Below are 18,348 nucleotides of genomic sequence, written 5' to 3'. Positions count from 1 at the left end.
AGAGGAGGTCGTGGGCAGAGGCTGCCTGGGGGCGGGCCGGTGGAAGCGCAGGGCATGGGCTGGTGACTGGCCCAAGAGAGGGGATGGCTGATCTGTGAAGAGGGAGGGGTGGCGAAGAGCTCCCCAACTAGACTGATCACCTGGAATGTATGACGGCTCAATGGGCCAGTCAAGAGGGCACGTGTGTTCGCGTATTTGAGAGGGCCGAAGGCGGACGTGGTAATGCTGCAGGAGACGCACCTTAGAGTAGCTGATCAGATTAGGTTAAGGAAAGGTTGGGTCGGGCAGGTTTTACACTCGGGACTGGATTCAAAGACCAGAGGGGTCACAATCCTGATCAACAAGCAAGTGGTGTTTGAGGCGGGTAGAATAGTTTCAGATGGGGCAGGCCGGTGGGAATCCAGGAGGAGAAAGAAGCAGACGTTCTGGCCTTGGCTTCCCTGGTAGCCCAGAGATGGATACTATTAGCTTGGAGGGACTCAAAGTCCCCAAAGACGGAGACCTGGCTTACTGACATGGCGAGCTTTCTCTGTCTGGAGAAAATCAAGTTCGCCTTGAGAGGATCACTGTTCGGGTTCGCCCGGAGGTGGCAATCGTTCCTCGTCTTCTTTGCAGAAAATTAATCGTCAGCAGAAGTTTAGTTTACAGTAGAGGGTTAATAAAGGTGGGACCTGCAAGGGAGGTAGCAGGCTTTTTTTTAGCACTATGTTTATAGACTTATGTATATTGTTTATTTTGTCTTTGTTGTAAAACCAAAAAAACCTCAATAAAATTTTATTTAAAAAAAAGATTATGTTGAATAGTGTAATAATATTATAATAATCGGTTATTGTCACAAGTAGGCTTCAATGAAGTTACTGAGAAAAGCCCCTAGTCGCCACATTCCGGCGCCTGTATCCAGCATCCCTAGGGAGGCTGGAACGGGAATTGAACCCCCACTGCTGGTCTTGTTCTGCATTACAAGCCAGCTGTCTTAGCCCACTGTGTTAAATCAGCCCCTGTGTAGATGGCCGAGGACGAAGAATTCAGAGTGGGAGTGGGCAATCAACCGAAGGCTTGGGGTCACACTTGCATACCGAATGGAGGTGTTCCACAAAGCAGTCACACTCTCCGAATTTAGACTCCCCAATAGAGAGGACTCCACATCGAGAGCTGCGAGTGCAATATTCCAAATTGAAAGTTGCAAAAAAAGCACAATTTGATAAGTGTTTCACCTGGGAGGACATTTTGGGGCCAAGGATGGTGAGACAGGAGGTAAAAGGGCAGATATTGCATCTCCTGCACTTGCGTGGGAAGCTGAAGAGTGGACCTATTATCACAGAGGGAACAATCCGTTTGTAACATCCAAAGGAGAGGAGGGGAGGAAGATGTTTTTGATGGAAGCAGCACTCTGGGGCGTAGCAGAAAATTATCCATTGAAAATGGAAGCTGGTGGGGTGGAAGGCGAGGGCAAGTGGAAACCTACATTGATTCTGGGAGGGAGAGGGAAGGTGGGGAAGCAAAATTATGGGGAATGGAACAGTGGCCACAGAATCCCATAGGATGCAATCCTCAATTGAGAAGGGAAAATACGTCAAAATCCCTGGTCGAACAGAATAGTCAGAATAGATGCAACAAAGATGGAGAAACTGAGAGAATAAAATAGAGTCCTTAAAGAAGTGGGGGGGGTGCCTGGAAGTGCAATCCAAGTGGCTGAGGGACTTAGCAGGCTTATAATGAAATTTAGCAGATAGGTTATCCCTAGAAATGAAGACAGAGAAGTGATGGCAGGGGTGGGAAGAATTGGACGTGGAAAGCATGAAGATGAGAAAAAGGTGGACATTGAATAGAGTTGATGAGATTTTCCAGTTTCCGACAAAAGCAGGAAATCACGCTGATAAAGTCATCATTGGACTGGAAAAAGGGTGAGGAATGGAACAAAACAAAACCTTCTACACATCCCACAATCAGGGATTCACCTGAGGAAGGAGCAGCGCTCCGAAAGCTAGTGACATCGAAACAAACCTGTTGGACTTTAACCTGGTGTTGCAAGACTTCGTACTGTGCTCACCCCAGTCCAACGCCGGCAACTCCACATCATCACAATCAGGGAGGCATAGCCAGGAAGCTCATATTCAACGAGGTAGCATGGCGTTTAGCACAATTGCTTCACAGCTCCAAGGTCCCAGGTTCCATTCCCGGTTTGGGTCACTGTCTGTGCGGAGTCTGCACGTTCTCCCCATGTCTGCGTGGGTTTCCTCTGGGTGCTCCGGTTTCCTCCCACAGTCCAAAGATGTGCAGGTTAGGTGGATTGGCCATGCTAAATTGCCCTGAGTGTCCAAAAGTGCCCTTAGTGTTGGGTGAGGTTACTGGGTTATGGGGATAGGGTGGAGGTGTGGGCGTGGGTAGGGTGCTCTTTCCAAGAGTCGGTGCAGACCGAATGGCCTCCTTCTGCACTGTAAATACTATGATTCTATGATCCCATTTGAGTTCCCATGGCAACACCTTTTATTCGAAGAAAGTGAGAAAAGTTGAAGGAGAAGTTGTTCGATGTGAAAACAAGTTCAGCAGGACAGAGGATATGTGAAAACAAGTTCAGCCAGACAGAGGATATGTGAAAACAAGTTCAGCCAGACAGAATATCGTGGTTGGTATTTGGGTGGCAGCTGTCGATATTGATTCTGTGAATCCCAGATACACCACCGCCAGACCCATCTTGTTTTTTCACTTGAACCACTTCCATCTAATTTTGACTCGCACCATCATACAGAATGTAATTTCATCTCTTCTCTCATCCACTCTTTATTGGCCACAGAGGAATTCAAACTCGAGGTGCAAGGAAAACTGGTTTATTGCAAAGTAAACAATATACACAGTGCACTTCAGGTCCCAGCCAGGACTACATATGCTCTGCTCTCATCTGGGCTGGCTTTTATGCTAGAGTCCACTGACTCCACTAATCGGCCCCTGACCCTCAGCCAGGAAGTTTGTATTCAACGCGGCACACAGGGAGACTAATTGATCCATCCCCGTAGGTTTTGTGCAGGTTATAACACACACCATCAGAAAATAGACTTTCCATTTTTGTTCTTGCTGCTCTCCCCACTTTTCCCTCCCTCTGTACTTTTTTTTTTATATAAAGTACCCAATTCTTTTTTATTCCAATTAAGGGGCAATTTAGCGTGACCAGTCCACCGAACCTTCACATCTTTGGGTTGTGGGGGTGAAACTCACGCAGACACAGGGAGAATGTGCAAACTCCACACAGTGGGGTCGGGATTGAACCTGGGTCCTCAGCGTCGTAGATACCACCGTGCCGCCCAGAATCGCCTATTCGGAGGTTGAAGTTCAGCGCGTTTCTAGGAGATCCCAGTCTCGGACCTCTAGCCCAAAAGTTACATTGAATTTACAGCCCAGAATCAGGTCATTCAGCCCAACTGTTCGATGTCCATTTTTATGCCGCACACAGATTTCCCATCACACTACTTCATCTAACCCCATCAGCATATCCTTCTATTCCATTCTTCCTCATGAATATTTCTAGCTTCCCCTTAAATGCTATGCTACTCACTTAACTTCTCCATGTGGCATCGCATTCCGCAATCTACCTACTCTGGAAAAGAATTCTCTCTCACGTTCCTTATTGCATTTTTAAGTGCCTCCCTGATAATTGTGTACTTATTAAAATTTTTAATAATAAATTTAACGTGCCCAATTCTTTTTTTTCCCAATTAAGGGGCAATTTAGTGTGGCCAATTCACCTACCCTGCACATCTTTGGGTTGTGTGGGTGAGACCCACGCAGACACAGGGAGAAAATGCAAATTCGACAAGGATAGTGACCCGGAGCCGGGATCAAACCCCAGGTCATCGCCGCATGAGTCAGCAGTGCTAACCACTGCATTACCGTGCCGCCCTGTACTTATTCAAATAGATGCTGAAAAACTTCACTTCAAATTATTGCTGTCTAGCGAAAAATACAACCTGCCTTTGGTGCCAAATTATGCTTGATTTTCAATCACTATTCAGTACCATTCACCCAAGTGTCACACCAAGTTGCTCAATGCGCCATCTTCTCCATTTTCTTTCCTTAGCCTTTGGGTAAGCAACTTTTCATCCTTAATAACTTGAACTCTTCTCGTTCTCTCACTTCTGAGTTCACTGTCCTTTTTTCCTCTCTAAATCCACAGAAACTCCCCTATCGAAATTCACGGGAAACCCCCCCTTTAGCTTGCTATCTCACCTCTTGCCACATTGAAGGTGTTGTATCAATGCAAGTTGTTGTTATATTTACAACTCAAGAGTCTTAATTTCTGGAACACCCAAGTTCAAAGGATTTCTTGATGACGTCCTGCCTTTAGTAAGAAACCATTTGGACACACCAAAGGGACAAGAGAAGCAGGGAAAATTCCTCTCAGGGGGCTCCAATCTATTTTGGCATCTTCTTGGCATCAATAAAGGCGTCAGCATAGCCCAAAACAGACAATGGTTTCTCTGACTGGGGGCAATCAGGAACAAGTAGACACAATTTCAGAAAAGGACTGAGATGAGGAGACATTCATTCACTCAAAGAATTGTGAAACTTTGGAATTCTCTCCCCCTCCCCCCCGAGGGTCGTGGACGCTCCATTGTTGGATACGTTCAAGGTTGAGATGGACAGATTTGTGATCGCTGCTGAAATCAAGGGATATGGGGAGAGGGCAAAGAAAGTGAAGTTGAAACCCAAGATTAGTCATGATCATATTGAATGACAGAGCTGGCTCGACAGGCTGAATTGAATGGTCTTCGCTAGCTCCAATTTCTCATATTATGTTTTTATTACTGTCTGTTGGCAAAAATAAATAAGATCAGGAGAAAAATATTTATGCAGCGAACTATGATCTGGAATGCAATGCCTGAAAGGATAGTGGAAGCAGTTTCAATAGCAACTTTCAAAAGCATGATGTGGAGATGCCGGCGTTGGACTGGGGTGGGCACAGTATGTCTTACAACACCAGGTTAAAGTTCAACAGGTTTATTTGGAATCACGAGCTTTCGGAGCGTCGACTCACCTGATGAAGGAACTATGTTCTGAAAGCTCGTGATTCCAAATAAACTTGTTGGACTTTAACCTGGTGTTGTAAGACTTCTTACTGTGCCAACTTTCAAAGGGGAATTGGATAAACATGATAAAAGTCTTTTATCTGGCACCAACTGGACAATTCTTTCAAAGAGCCAGCAAAGGCACGAAAGGCTGAATGAAGTCCTGCACTGAATGAATGCTGTTGATAACTTCCATTAGCAAAACTTTGAGCATATTTGGCGGCACTGGCAGCAAATTGTCAGTGGGTGCGCTCCGCTTAATAGAAGGCAGAGAAGTTTTCTGACTTTTTAAATAAATACCATTCATCTAAATACTGTGTTTAACTGGTTGACTTGAAGATATTTTCCCCCATTTCAAATGGTTTAACAACAACAATTTTGAAGCATTAGTTTTATAATAGCTATCTGTGTGTTACCAACTTCCCCATTAAGGCATTCACGAAAATCTATGAATAAGCTTTATGTGAAATCAAGTACATTTATAAAGCTACACTGACAAACCTGAAAAAGCAAATCCATGACAGTGCAGTCTCCATGAGCAGCAGTGGAGTCATTCCCATTTCCATTACACCCCTGTCCTATTTGTGAACAAGTTTATTTTTGTCTATTCTGACCCACAGCACGCAAGAGGGTTCCAGAGCAATTCCAAAAATATTTCCAAAACGGAAGCATTTTCTTTTATCTTTGCTGCAAACCTACAGTTGAATTTCAAATCACTACAAAAATGACTGTCACTCCCATTGACAATTTTTTTAAACGCTCCGAATTTAGGTGTCAGTTCGTAACATTCCTGCCTCGCAGCCAGAGGTTGCGAGTTAAAATACCACTCCAGAGGCTTTTGCGCAAAAATCAAGGCTGAAACTCCTGTGCAGTGCAGTTAAGATGTTAAACAGAGGTCTCATCTGTCCCTTCACCGACATGAAAATATTTCATAGCTCTATTTAGAAGATCAGGGGAGTTATTCCTGGCTAATATTTATCCCTCAATTAACATCAGAAAAAGCAGATTTCCTGGTCATTATCACACTGCTGTTTTCCACACGCAAGTTGGTTGCCACATTTCCTACACTTGCTTCAAAAATACTTTGTTGGAGATAAAACATTTTGGGACCTCCTGAAGTTATAAGAGGCATGATATTAATGAAAACTTATTTTTTGTTTAATTGGCCTGAGGTTTTTAAACTGTTTCTTTGCTCTCTCAGGAGAAAATATAACTATTGGTTGGCAGTGGGGTGTCCAATCACAATGGTCCAGGTATCATGATTACATGGGCTTGATAGCCCGGAGAAGACCGCCTGCTTTGTTATTTCCATATATTTACACAACATTGAAGGAGGTCTTGTGGCGCAGTGGGTAGCATTCCAGCCTCTGAGACAGAGGTTCAGAGATGCTCCAGGTTTGAGACCCACTCCAGGGCTTGATGGAAGGCGCATTTATAATATTGCCAAAAAGGTTGCTTATCGAACCGCAAGTTTTGCAATATACCGACGACAGGCAGTAATAGCAGGAGAGTCTCCGGGTCAGCTGTGCATGATGTGGAATGGCCCCCTCAAGCTATTGCCCCTGGCGACAGGCTAACGACCTGTGCGTCACCTGCCTCACAAGACAATCAAGAGAACCAAGAGAGGGGACTACGCCGAGTTTCCAGGTAAAACATCAAATTAATGGTGCTCGCCACTGCTGTGTAAATCTCCCTGGAATTTGTGATGAAAGATATGCTGAAAGTTGCAAAGCATCACAAGTTGTTGGATGGTGTGTATCGCTTTGCTGTCAGCCTCACAAAAATAGCAGCTCACTCCCAACCTTGCAAATCTCAACAAATTGTTGCATTTCTACTGCAAGTACACATTATAGCAGAAAGTTAGCGCTGACACTTAACAGTACACGATCCTTTAAATTACATTTATTTCCTTACATTTCCACTCAACCTCTCTGGCCCAGAAAAAGAACAATTGAAACGGTGTTTCCCTGCCAGAAATAAATTATTAGAGATTTTTTTTAAATGATTTTGTTTTTAATTCTTCTTCTCCATTTCTGCCACTCCTTTCCTCTCTTTTAATCCAATCTTTCTTTTCCTTTCTGCACATGATTTGATTCAAATATACCCTATTTCATTCTGTTGTTTTGCTGTTTCTTTCCCAATCCTTCAATCTCACCACTGAGACTGTTGGTCCCAATATTCATTAAGATCTCCAATGCCTTGCTGCACTCCCACTTCCAGCAAGTTGCAGTGCAAAATGTTCCAAACTGAAATACAAGTTAAAATGTCTAATTGTTGACAGCCATGCCTTCAGCTGCCAAGGCCCTATTTTTAATCCAGGCTTCCCTAACAAACTGTCCATCTTTCTACCTCTCTTAAGACAATCCTTAATACCTATCTCGTTGACCGCCTATTCCAATATCTCCTTGTGAGTCTCAATGTTAAACTTTGTTTGATATAGTATACAATAATCTTTATTGTCACAAGTAGGCTTACATTAACACTGCAATGAAGTTACTGTGAAAATCCCCCAGTCGCCACATTCTGGCGCCTATTTGGGTACATGGAGGGAGAATTCAGAATGTCCAAATTACCTAACAGCACGTCTTTCGGGACATATGGGAGGAAACCGGAGCACCCGGAGGAAACCCACGCAGACACGGGGAGAACGTGCAGACTCTACACAGACAGTGACCCAAGCCGGAAATCGATGCTTGGGATCCTGGAGTTGTGAAGCAACAGTGCTAACCACTGTGCTACTCTGCCGCCCACATAGAGCTGCTGTGAGGAACTCTGGGGAATGTTACCACATGAAAGATGCTGTATAAATGTGAGTCGTTGCTGTTATTATAACTAAGGGAGAATGCCACAAACTGCACCACTCCACCAAATTCGCAGCCAAAATTTTAATTTAATACTTGCACCTCTTGACCACCAAGTTGGCCTAACCAGCAATTCCAATGAACAAAAATTGTGGTGGCATCATCTTTAGATGCCCAGTGAGGTGCACGTTCCACTCCCTCCTCAAAGAAATGCAACTCATTTTGAAAACAATAATAATAATCGTTATTAGTGTCACAAGTAGGCTTACATTAACATTGCAGTGAAGTTACCATGAAAAGCCCCGAGTCGCCACATTCCGGCACCTGTTCAGGTACACAGAGGGAGAATTCATAATGTCCAAATTATACAACATTATAAAAAGTAACCCTGTACCTCAAAACTAACTGTTGTACAGGACAAAATTGACAGCCAGTAGGATTAATATCAACAGGTCTACAAGAATCTTAGAGGCTGAAAGTTGAAATTGATGAGATGGCAAGTGGGGTTCCTGAATGTTCCCACGATTAAAACATCGGTTCAATGCGTCCCTTTGTCCGCCAGGTTCTCTGGTCATTGTACTTAGAAATTGCAACATAGAAACAGGTCATTTAATCCAATTGACCCATGTTTGTGCTTGTCTTGCACATGAGCAGTAATCCTAATCTTGTTTGGCCACTCACATTTCCATATCCACTTATTCTTTTTTTCCTTCAACCACATATTTAACCTGTTTTTAAACGTCGACACGTCTTCAACTAGGTGTTGACAAGGTTATCCTCAGGTAGAGTGCGCAACTAATCATTGGCCTGTGGTGTATCAACCAAACACAGAGCAGCGATTTGAGTCAGCCAGCCCCTTTTACATGGCCAAACTTCCAGAAAGCTCAAATTCTCAAAGCCAGTGGGAAAAACGATATCCCCACCAGACCACCTGGTCCAAACAGAATGCAACCTCATGAAGTTTTAGGTGTAATATTGATTTCCCCCCCCCCCTCCCCCTCAACCAACCTCATTAAAACAAATGATCAAGTCACAATCATTTGTGGGGACATTGCTGTGTGCAATTGGTTGTGACTTCAAAAAGCACTCCATCAACCATAAGGCTTAGGAGCAGGAGTAGGCCATTTAGCCCAATCGAGTCTGCTCGCCATTCAATGAGATCATGACTGATCTGATATGCTATTCTTCAACTCCAGCCTTATCCTCATAACCTTGGATTCCCTTACTGATTAAAAATCTGTCTATATCCAGCCTTTAACATATTTACCGACCCAGCCTCTACAGCTCCCTGTGGTAAAGAATTCCACAGATTCACTACCCTCAGAGAAGAAATTCCTGCTCATCTCAGTCTTAAATGGGTGACCTCTTTCTCTGAGATTATGTCCTATGGCCCCAGACTCTCCCACAAGAGGAAACAACCTCTCGGCATCCACTCTTCCCCAACCCCTGAGAATCCTACATGTCATGGCTGCAAAAGTGGTTTAAAACGTCTATTTTTTAAAAATACATTTAGAGTACCCAATTTTTTTTTTCCCAATTAAAGGGCAATTTAGCATGGCTGATCCACCTAACCTGCACATCTTTGGGTTGTGGAGGCGAAACCCACACAGACAGTTTAAAACATTTGGAAATCAAACTATATAAATGTAAGTTGTCTCTTTCTTTACAAAAGTGCCATCATATACAGATATGTTTAATTTCCAAACAAAGTAGGCAAATCTCCGAGGGGAGAATAATCTCAGTAAAACATTCTTTCTGTCTGCTTAGTATCTTTCCCGTGGCCTGCTGTTATAATATTGGCCAGAAGTTACATTCACATTAGATAAAATTCATGGTAGTAGCAATAGCAGTCTTATAACCTTCTCAACATTCACCATCACATCCTGCATGAGGAGACCCATAAGTCAGAGTTACAACAAGCTAAGCAATCGTTTATTCACTACACTTAAAAGAGATGGAAGGTTTCAATGTATGGTAACAAGTCATATTAATACAGTAACATGCTTCACAAAAGCACAGATAACTAGACAACAACTGATTGTCACTGGATTAAAATCCTGGAACTCCCCATCGAACAGCAGTCCAGGAGACCTTCATCAAACAGACTACAGCAGTTCATGGTGGTCCATCACCAGTTTCTGAGAAATGACTCAATATGAGAAATAAATACTTGTGTTCCCAGCAACACTCAGATCCAAGAATAAAACTTTTACAAATTGATTCAATTTCGCTCGTGAATTTACTGTTGATGAGCTGTTTGTTTGTTTCATCTGCTACAGAAACATCTGAAGACATTTTAATATTTAAACACCTCAGTTTCTCAATCACTGAAGTCACAGTTCAATATCAAATTGTTGGAATAGGCTTGTCTTGAACTTCAGTTTCAAGTTATTTAAGTTATTTCAGTCCACGAGATACAGGTTGTATGAAGCTCTTCTAACAATGTTTTAAACTCAATATGCAGGCCACGCTGCTTTGCAATCCACTGTAGTTCAGCCCAGTCCTGCGCTTAGACTCATTAAGACCCAAGTCTGGCATTGTGCGCCTGTCAAACCAGAGTCTTCATTTGCACTAGAATCATGTGCGCAAATAAGCTGACCTACTTCTTGAATGGAACAAAAACAAAGCAGAGGAGCAGAGAAAATGCTGCCACGTGCAGCCCGCTGATGTAAAACCTTGCAAGTGGCTTCCAGTCTGGAGTAAAATAAGTAGGCACAATTTGGATATGGATTTCCCAAGCAAGTCAAAACGCAACTTTACTCTCAAAGTCAGCATAAATAAAATCAACCATGATAAGTTGCAAAGTGGAGAAGACATTAGCAAGACCAGATAACTGATACTCTGCAGTACAACAACTTATATTTACATAGTGCCTTTGACATGGTAAAGCAACCTCAGACATTTCACAGGAATGTAATCAGACAAAATCCAGCACCCAAGCCGCATAAGATGATATCAGGAGGTGGCTGAGAGAGCTTACAAAGATAGGGAGCGGAGTGGCAAGGCCATGAAACATGTGAACAACAAGACTGGAAATTTCAAATTTAAGGCATTGCTGGATCAGGAGACAAAATAGGCAGAAAGGAGGTAATAAGTGAAAAGGACTTGGGAAAGCTAGGAAATGGGCAGCAGATTTTTGGGTGATCTCACGTTTACAGACGGTGAAAGGTCAGAGACTGTACAGGGGAGCATTAAATTTATCAAACTGGACAACTAAATTCAGAAAAATATATTTGTTCCTGATGTAAATTGTTCCCCGAGGGCTGCATGTGGCGCAGTGGTTAGCACTGGGACTGCGGCGCAGAGGACCCAGGTTTTGAATCATGGCCCTGGATCACTGTCCTTGTGAAGTTTGCACATTTTCCCCATGTCTGCGTGGGTTTCACAACCCAAAGATGTGCTGGTTAGGTAGATTGGCCACGCTAAATTGCCCCTTAGTTGGAAAAGAAAAATAATTGGCTACTCTTAAAAAAAATTTTTTTTTATTTTTTTATAAAAGTAATTTGTTCCCTGGACAGTAATTTACATGCAACCTTTAGCAGCATGTGGATCCATCCTCACCAACATATAAACTGCCGAGCAATATACTTCCAAACAACTTTGAAGACATTGCTGTGAATCTACTTGTTTCCCGCCCAATCCTTCAATACGGGATAGAGCTTTATTAGAATCTGAACCAAGACTGTGAAGCAAAAGATTTTCACCAACCTAATGAGACAGGAAATGTTTTTCCCAAAAGTTCAGTTTATCCAGTGAATAGCTGATTCACAGAGTCAGGAAAGTCCCATGTCCACTTAGAGCTGGCCTCATTAGTTAGAAAACAGCAGTGGCAACCCTGGATGATTTGTCCCTCTCAAACAAGAGAGCATCAAGGCCAATTACAGCGTCCCTCTGTCACTTCAGTTGAGATCAGCTGATAATGCAGAGAACAGAGTCCAGGTTAGATTTCACCAGAAAGCCCAGCATCTTTCTCGGAGAGCTCACACACGAACAATGACCCTTGGGCAAGGTAATGAGAGAGTAACCAGCATTTGTGCAACTTTTACCCAACCAAGGCCAAATCACCAGCTTCAAGGAGAAGAATGGAGAGGAGAAAAAATTGAAAGATAAAGCCTGATATCAGACAGTTACATCCTAACAGGGTCTGTTAATCAGAGGAAGAATCCTAATCCTAGCAGTCAATGGGCATAATCCTTGTCCTTATCAGGCAATTCCTATGCCCACAATAGAGTATCCATTTATGTGTTCAACATCAGATTGGACCACAGCCCTTCACAGTTATTTGTACTATTTCTCAATAATTTAAAATGTGATAGTCAAATATCTACCACTGTATTTTAGAACTTAAGAAACAATCTTCTAAACTAGATTTGAAAAGAAAGAGATGAATTCACAACTATGATGGAGCAATGTTACCATAATGCAAAAGCACTTTTACATTGTTACTGCAATCAGTCATGTCTTCTTCTGATTCATCATGACAGTGCCACTTGTGGAGCCTTGCTGCACGCAATTTAGTTGCCACGTGCCCCGCAACAGTGACTACATTCCAAAAGTACCGCATTGAACTGTAAAGTTCTTTAGAATATCCTGAGATTGTAAAAGGTGTTATATAAATGCAAGTCTTCCTTTTGACTTCTAATCTGCAAAGCCTATATTAATACTGATGATGTCTTGCTGGCCCTTACCGACTTTTGCAACCCAATGTCAGCCTGTTGACAAACGTCCACTTTCATGTTGTTGCATGCAGGTAAATTCACCATTTGACATACAAACTTTCATCTGAGCAACAATAATGCACATTAGAACAGACCTCAATATCCTGAGGCTTAGAAGGAAGCCAAAGATATGAACAGCAAAAGCTTCCACTCATGTCCACAATCTAATAATTTGTGGTTATTCATTGGCAAATTCTATCCTGTGACAAGGCACTTAATTAAGATGAAGCAAAATCTTTTCACGCAGAGAGTTGGGTGAAAACTCTCACTCTCAACAGGTTGTGGGAGCTGAGTCTCTGAATATTTTTAAAGCAAGACAAGGGGGTGATAGGTTATTGGGGGTAGGTGGAGGTTATTGGGAGTAGGTGGAGAGTAGATTTGAGGTTACTATCTGATCAGCCATGATCTGACTAAGTGGCAGAGCAGGCTTGAGGGACTGAATGGCCCACTCCTAGCTTGTATTTATGTTCAAGAGTTTTGTCTGTTTTGCATCGCACTGCTTAATTAATCTGCTTTTCATATCCAACAATAACTTGCATGTATTTGGCACCTTTAAAGTAGTGAAACATCACAAGGCATTTCACAGAAGCATTACCAAACACAACTGGACAACGAACCACATAAGCAGATATTAAACCAAAAAAGAGAAAATGCTGGAAAATCTCAGCAGGTCTGGCGGCATCTGTAAGGTGAGAAAATAGCTAATGTTTCAAGTCCAGATGACCTTTTATCAAAGCAGATATTATGACAGGTAATGAAGTGGGAGAGGCAGAAGAGACAGAGAGGCATAGAATGAATTCCAGAGTTTAGGACCGAATCAACTGAAGGCACGGCCGCGGGCGATGGAGATGTTGAAATCATGGAGGGGTGTAGAACTGGAAAAGATTATAAAGATATACAAAATGTGAGGCCATGAAGGGATTGAAAACAAGAATGAGAATTTCAAAACTGAGGATTTACCAATTCCTTTTTTACTAAAAAATATATTTTATTACAAACATGTATCAGAAGAGGTTACAGCAAATAAACACCCCGGGAAACATACTTCTCAACAATCAACTATACAGTCTTTACAGGTTTTTCCCCTTTTTCACCCTCCTCCCCCACTACGAACAGCTCCTCAAACACGGTCACAAACATCCCCATCTTTTCTCAAACCCCCCTGCTGAGCCCCGTAACTCATAATTTATCTTCTCTAAGCACAGGAAGTCGTACAGGTCACCCAACCAAGCCGCTATTCCCGGTGGTGATGCCAACCGCAACTCCAGCAAAATTCACCGCCATGCAATCAGAGAGGCGAAGGCCACAACATCAGCCTTCCTCCTCTCCAGGAGCTCCAGCTTCTTTGAAACCCTAAATATCGCCACCAAAGGGTCTGGGTCCACCTCCTCCTCCACAACCCTGCCTAAGACCGCAAACACTCCCACCCAGAATCTTCCCAACTTTTCGCAACCCCAAAACATATGCGCATGATTCATTGGCCCCCACCCACACCTCTCACACTCATCTGCTACCCCCTGAAAGAACCCACTCATCCTCGCCCAAGTCTTATGCACCCTGTGCACCACCTTAAACTGTATCAGGCTCATGCTTGCACAAGAGTCCTCAAACTGTATCAGGTTCATCCTTGCACAAGTGGGGATTTACCTCTTCCTATCCATATTCTGGAAAGTGCCTGGTATTTCCAAAATCGCCAACATTGGATTAAAGTGAACAGGTAAATCAGGTGCCACTTCATCACATGGGATTCCAGGGCCTTTCCCAATGATTTGAGAGTTCTGTTCTGAAATTTGGAATTTTTTTAAAAACAGAGTTTCAAAGATCCTGCTGTAATCTTAATGAATAACTTAAATTACAGCCTAAGTAATGCTGTAAGAAATGCATACGTTAAATATACATATATGGGCAATTGATTATATATCTCATTGTAATGGAGCAAGTACTTGTGGTAAAAGAAAATGTGTTTTTCTGTTTGAAACTTGTTAAAGCTAAGTAATCATATACTACAAAACCCAGACATCTGGAAAAATCTCTCTCCCTTCAGGTACCATGCCCTATAATGCCATTGTCATAGATAGTTTATCATAGAATTTACAGTGCAGAAGGAGGCCATTCGGCCCATCGAGTCTGCACCGGCTCTTGGAAAGAGCACCCTACCCAAGGTCAACACCGCCACCCTATCCCCATAACCCAGTAACCCCACCCAACACTAAGGGCAATTTTGGACACTAAGGGCAATTTATCATGGCCAATCCACCTAACCTGCACATCTTTGGACTGTGGGAGGAAACCGGAGCACCCGGAGGAAACCCACGCACACACGGGGAGGATGTGCAGACTCCGCACAGACAGTGACCCAAGCCAGAATCGAACCTGGGACCCTGGAGCTGTAAAGCAATTGTGCTATCCACAAGGCTACCGTGCTGCCCCTGACATGGTTGTCAACCATGAATCTCCATATTAAAATCTTGCTCTAGGAGGTGTGTTTCATCTCTGTGGTGGTACATTCATCTAGTTTGCAAGGGTTTAAAAAGATTGTTCTTTGACTGCGTCTTTTTCTCATCAATTTTTCCCAACAGAATCAGACTTTTCGATAGACGATTGGGTGCTGAAAAAGACCAAGCTTGCCTAAAAAAAAAAGTTTAATGTTAGAAGAAGAAAGATTTGTATTGATTGTAGGGTCTTTCACAACCTCATTGTTGCTCAGGTGAATGTCTGTATGTCAAATGGTGAATTTATTTGCTTGCAACCATGTGAAATTATAGCTAATGAAGCACTTTTGAAGTGTAGTCATCACTGTATTGCAGGAAATACAACAGCAGGGTTCAATAAACAGTAATGAGATTAAATGACCAGTCATCTGTTTTAGATAAAATAAGCAAAGTGCTATGGATGCTGGATCTATTTTACATGTCCTCACCTCTGATCCCGTGTGACTTCAACTTTTGTACCAGTCTGTCATGAGGCACCTTGTCAAAGGCTTTACTGAAGGCCATGTAAACAACATCCACCACCCTCCACTCATCAATCATTTTTGTCACCTCCTCAAAAAACTTGTTCAAGTTAGTGAGGCACGACCTCCCCTTCACAAAACCATGGTGTCTATCACTAATGAGTCCATTTGTTTCCAAATCGGTATAAATCTTGTCCCTGAGAATTCTCTCCAATAATTTACCTACTACCGACTTGAGGCTCACCGGCCTATAGTTTCCAGGATTATCCCTGTTAACTTTCTTAAACAGCGGTACTACATTCGCTATTCTTCTGTCCTCTGGGATCTCACCTGTAGCCAATGAGGATACAAAGATGTCAGTCAAGGCCCCGGCAATATCCTCCCTTGTTTCCCTCAATATTCTGGGGTAAATCCCATCTGGCCCAGGAGACTCATCTATCTTAATATCTTTTAAAATACCCAATACCATCTCCTTTTCGATGTTAACGTGATCCAGACTGTCCACACACCCGACCCAAGAATCACCCTCCACAAAGTCCCTTTCTTTGGTGAATACTGATGCAAAGTACTCATTTAGTACCTCGCCCATTTCCTCTGGCTCAACACATAGATTCCCCCCACTGTCCTTAAGTGATCCAATCCTTTCCCTAGATAGCTTAGATCCACTGAAGAGGAGGTTCATGGGGGAGAAAGGAATAGGTTATAAGGCGAGATGCCAGAGAAAGTTCAAGTAGAGCATGGACACTGGCATCAGTATCCATACAGTGAAGATGGTTTAGCTCAGTTGGCTGGACAGCCGTGATGCACAGCGACACAAACAGTGTGGATTCAATTCCCTGTGCCAGCTGAGGTTACCCATGAACCGCCTTCTCAACCTTGCCCTTTGCACAAGGTGGGGTGACATTCCAGGTAAATGACCAAGCTCTCGCTCCCCCCCCCCCCCCCCAAAAAAAGGGGAGAGCAGCCTATGGTCCTCTGGGACTGTGGCGACTTTAATTTCATTATTCAATATATAAATCTCAGTGACTATTACATCTCCCTGCTCACAGATTAAAACTAAAGCTGACTCTCCCCATGTAGTTCAGGAGTGAGTGTGAGGGTGTTGGGTGGTCCACTTTCTTACCTTGGCGGTGTTCTTGCAGTACCTCTGCACGGCTTGGTGGACGAGTTGTTGAACGGTGAGGGCCCCGTCCCCACAAGGTACGACGATCCCAGTGCGGCCGAACTGCACCGTCACCTTCATGGTGACGGTCGGCGACGGGAAGGCAGGTTGAGCACAGGTGAATCTCCTCCCGCGCGCGGTGTGCAGGTGAGTCTCCTCCCGCTCGAGCCGGCGGCGGCTGCAACACACCTGAGCCGCAAAGGACTGACTCGCTTATTGGGCTCCCTAATAATTAAATCCTCCGCACAGTTACCATCCTCAGTCAGAAGGAGACAGGTGTGAACAGCTCAGGTGAAACAACTGGAGATATTTTTTCATATAAAAGTGAAAATGACGGCTTTAAATATATTTCCACAAATCGAGTCTTTTCCCACTCATTTGCTTTTAGATCTGTGAATGCGATAAATCCACTCTGCAGGCAGGCCAATTTCGATCGTTAGGTCCTTAAAGTCAACGGAGATTGCGAGTTGTTTGTCAGTAATATTGCTCCGGTTGGGTTCCCTTTCCACCCAAGTGCGGTTTAACCTCTTCTCACAGCCCACCCCCCACACAGCCGGAAGGAACAGACTTCCTCTTCCCAGGTAAAGCAAGGCGGGAGAGTGGGGAACAGAAATTGGACCGGAAAATGGGAGAACTTTCTCCGGCTGGCAGGCAAAGCAAGGTCCAGCAAAGCCCTGCGTTCCTTGTTTTACACACACACCGTTAAGTTGCCGAAGCTGTACTTCGCTTTGCAACGCTGAAACTTTCTCCCCTTTCTTACTCGCTCCCTGCTCGTGACTTTTTTATTTTTCCATCCTCCTTTTCTCCTCTCAAGAGTTTTTTGGGTTCCAAATGGACGCCTGTCCGCTGTGGGGTGGACCTGCCTCACTCACTTGGAGATAACACGGCTCAAAATTGTAGTCTTTGTTTTGTCACCTCGAATTCTTCCGCCAAGTTACTTACTTTTCACCTAACTTTTTCCCTTCTCGCGGAAGAGACAGCAGGCCTCTCTCTCTCTCTCTCTCTTTCTCGCTGTGCTCTGAGGTTAACCCCCTCCTCGCCAGAGCTCTCCGTAAATCTGCCCAAACCCGAATCACTGTGGCAATACTGCAACATCGAAGGATTGACACTAAAGTTGCAAAAGAGATGCTGAAACTGCAAAATATAATTCAAACAGAGTGAAAATTTTGCATGAGTTTGATCCTAGCATATATTTCAGAAACTCAACTGGACCAGCCATATAAATAGTGTGCCTCCAAGAGCAGGTCAGAGGCGAGGAATCCTGGAGCGATTAACTCACTTCCTGACTCCCCAGATCCTGTCCACCATCAATAATAATAATCTTTATTATTGTCACAAATAGACTTACATGAACACTGCAATGAAGTTACTGTGAAAATCCCCTAGCTGCTATGTTCCGGTGCTTGTTCGGGTACACCGAGCGAGAATTCATTATGTCCAATTCACTTAACAGCACATCTTTTGGGACTTGTGGGAGGAAATCGGAGCACCCGGAGGAAACCTACGCAGACACAGGGAGAATGTGCAGTCTCCGCACAGACAGTGATCCAAGCCAGGAATTGTACCTGGGACCCTGGCGTTCTGAAGCAACAGTGTTAACCACTGTGCCACGGTGCCGCCATCTACAAGGCACAAGTCAGGAGTGTGATGGAAT

At 43.7% G+C, this 18,348-nt stretch overlaps 1 protein-coding gene across 2 annotated transcripts in view; it reads right to left on the bottom strand.

The window, feature by feature from the left end:
• Nucleotides 1–17,704, bottom strand: part of pard3bb (par-3 family cell polarity regulator beta b) — a 1,556,033-nt gene extending 1,538,329 nt beyond the window's left edge. For both annotated transcript variants that reach the window (XM_072482810.1, XM_072482818.1), the window contains exon 1: nucleotides 16,656–17,704. In XM_072482810.1, the coding sequence (XP_072338911.1) occupies nucleotides 16,656–16,775 (120 nt within the window). In that variant the 5' untranslated portion in view covers nucleotides 16,776–17,704. The remainder of the gene's footprint in view (nucleotides 1–16,655) is intronic.
• Between the last annotated feature and the right edge of the window lie 644 nt (nucleotides 17,705–18,348).

Source organism: Scyliorhinus torazame, chromosome 2 (assembly GCF_047496885.1).
Source record: "Scyliorhinus torazame isolate Kashiwa2021f chromosome 2, sScyTor2.1, whole genome shotgun sequence".
Taxonomy (NCBI): Eukaryota; Metazoa; Chordata; class Chondrichthyes; order Carcharhiniformes; family Scyliorhinidae; genus Scyliorhinus; species Scyliorhinus torazame.
The sequence above is the reverse complement of the archived record's forward strand: the minus strand, read 5'-3'. Positions and strand labels throughout refer to the sequence as shown.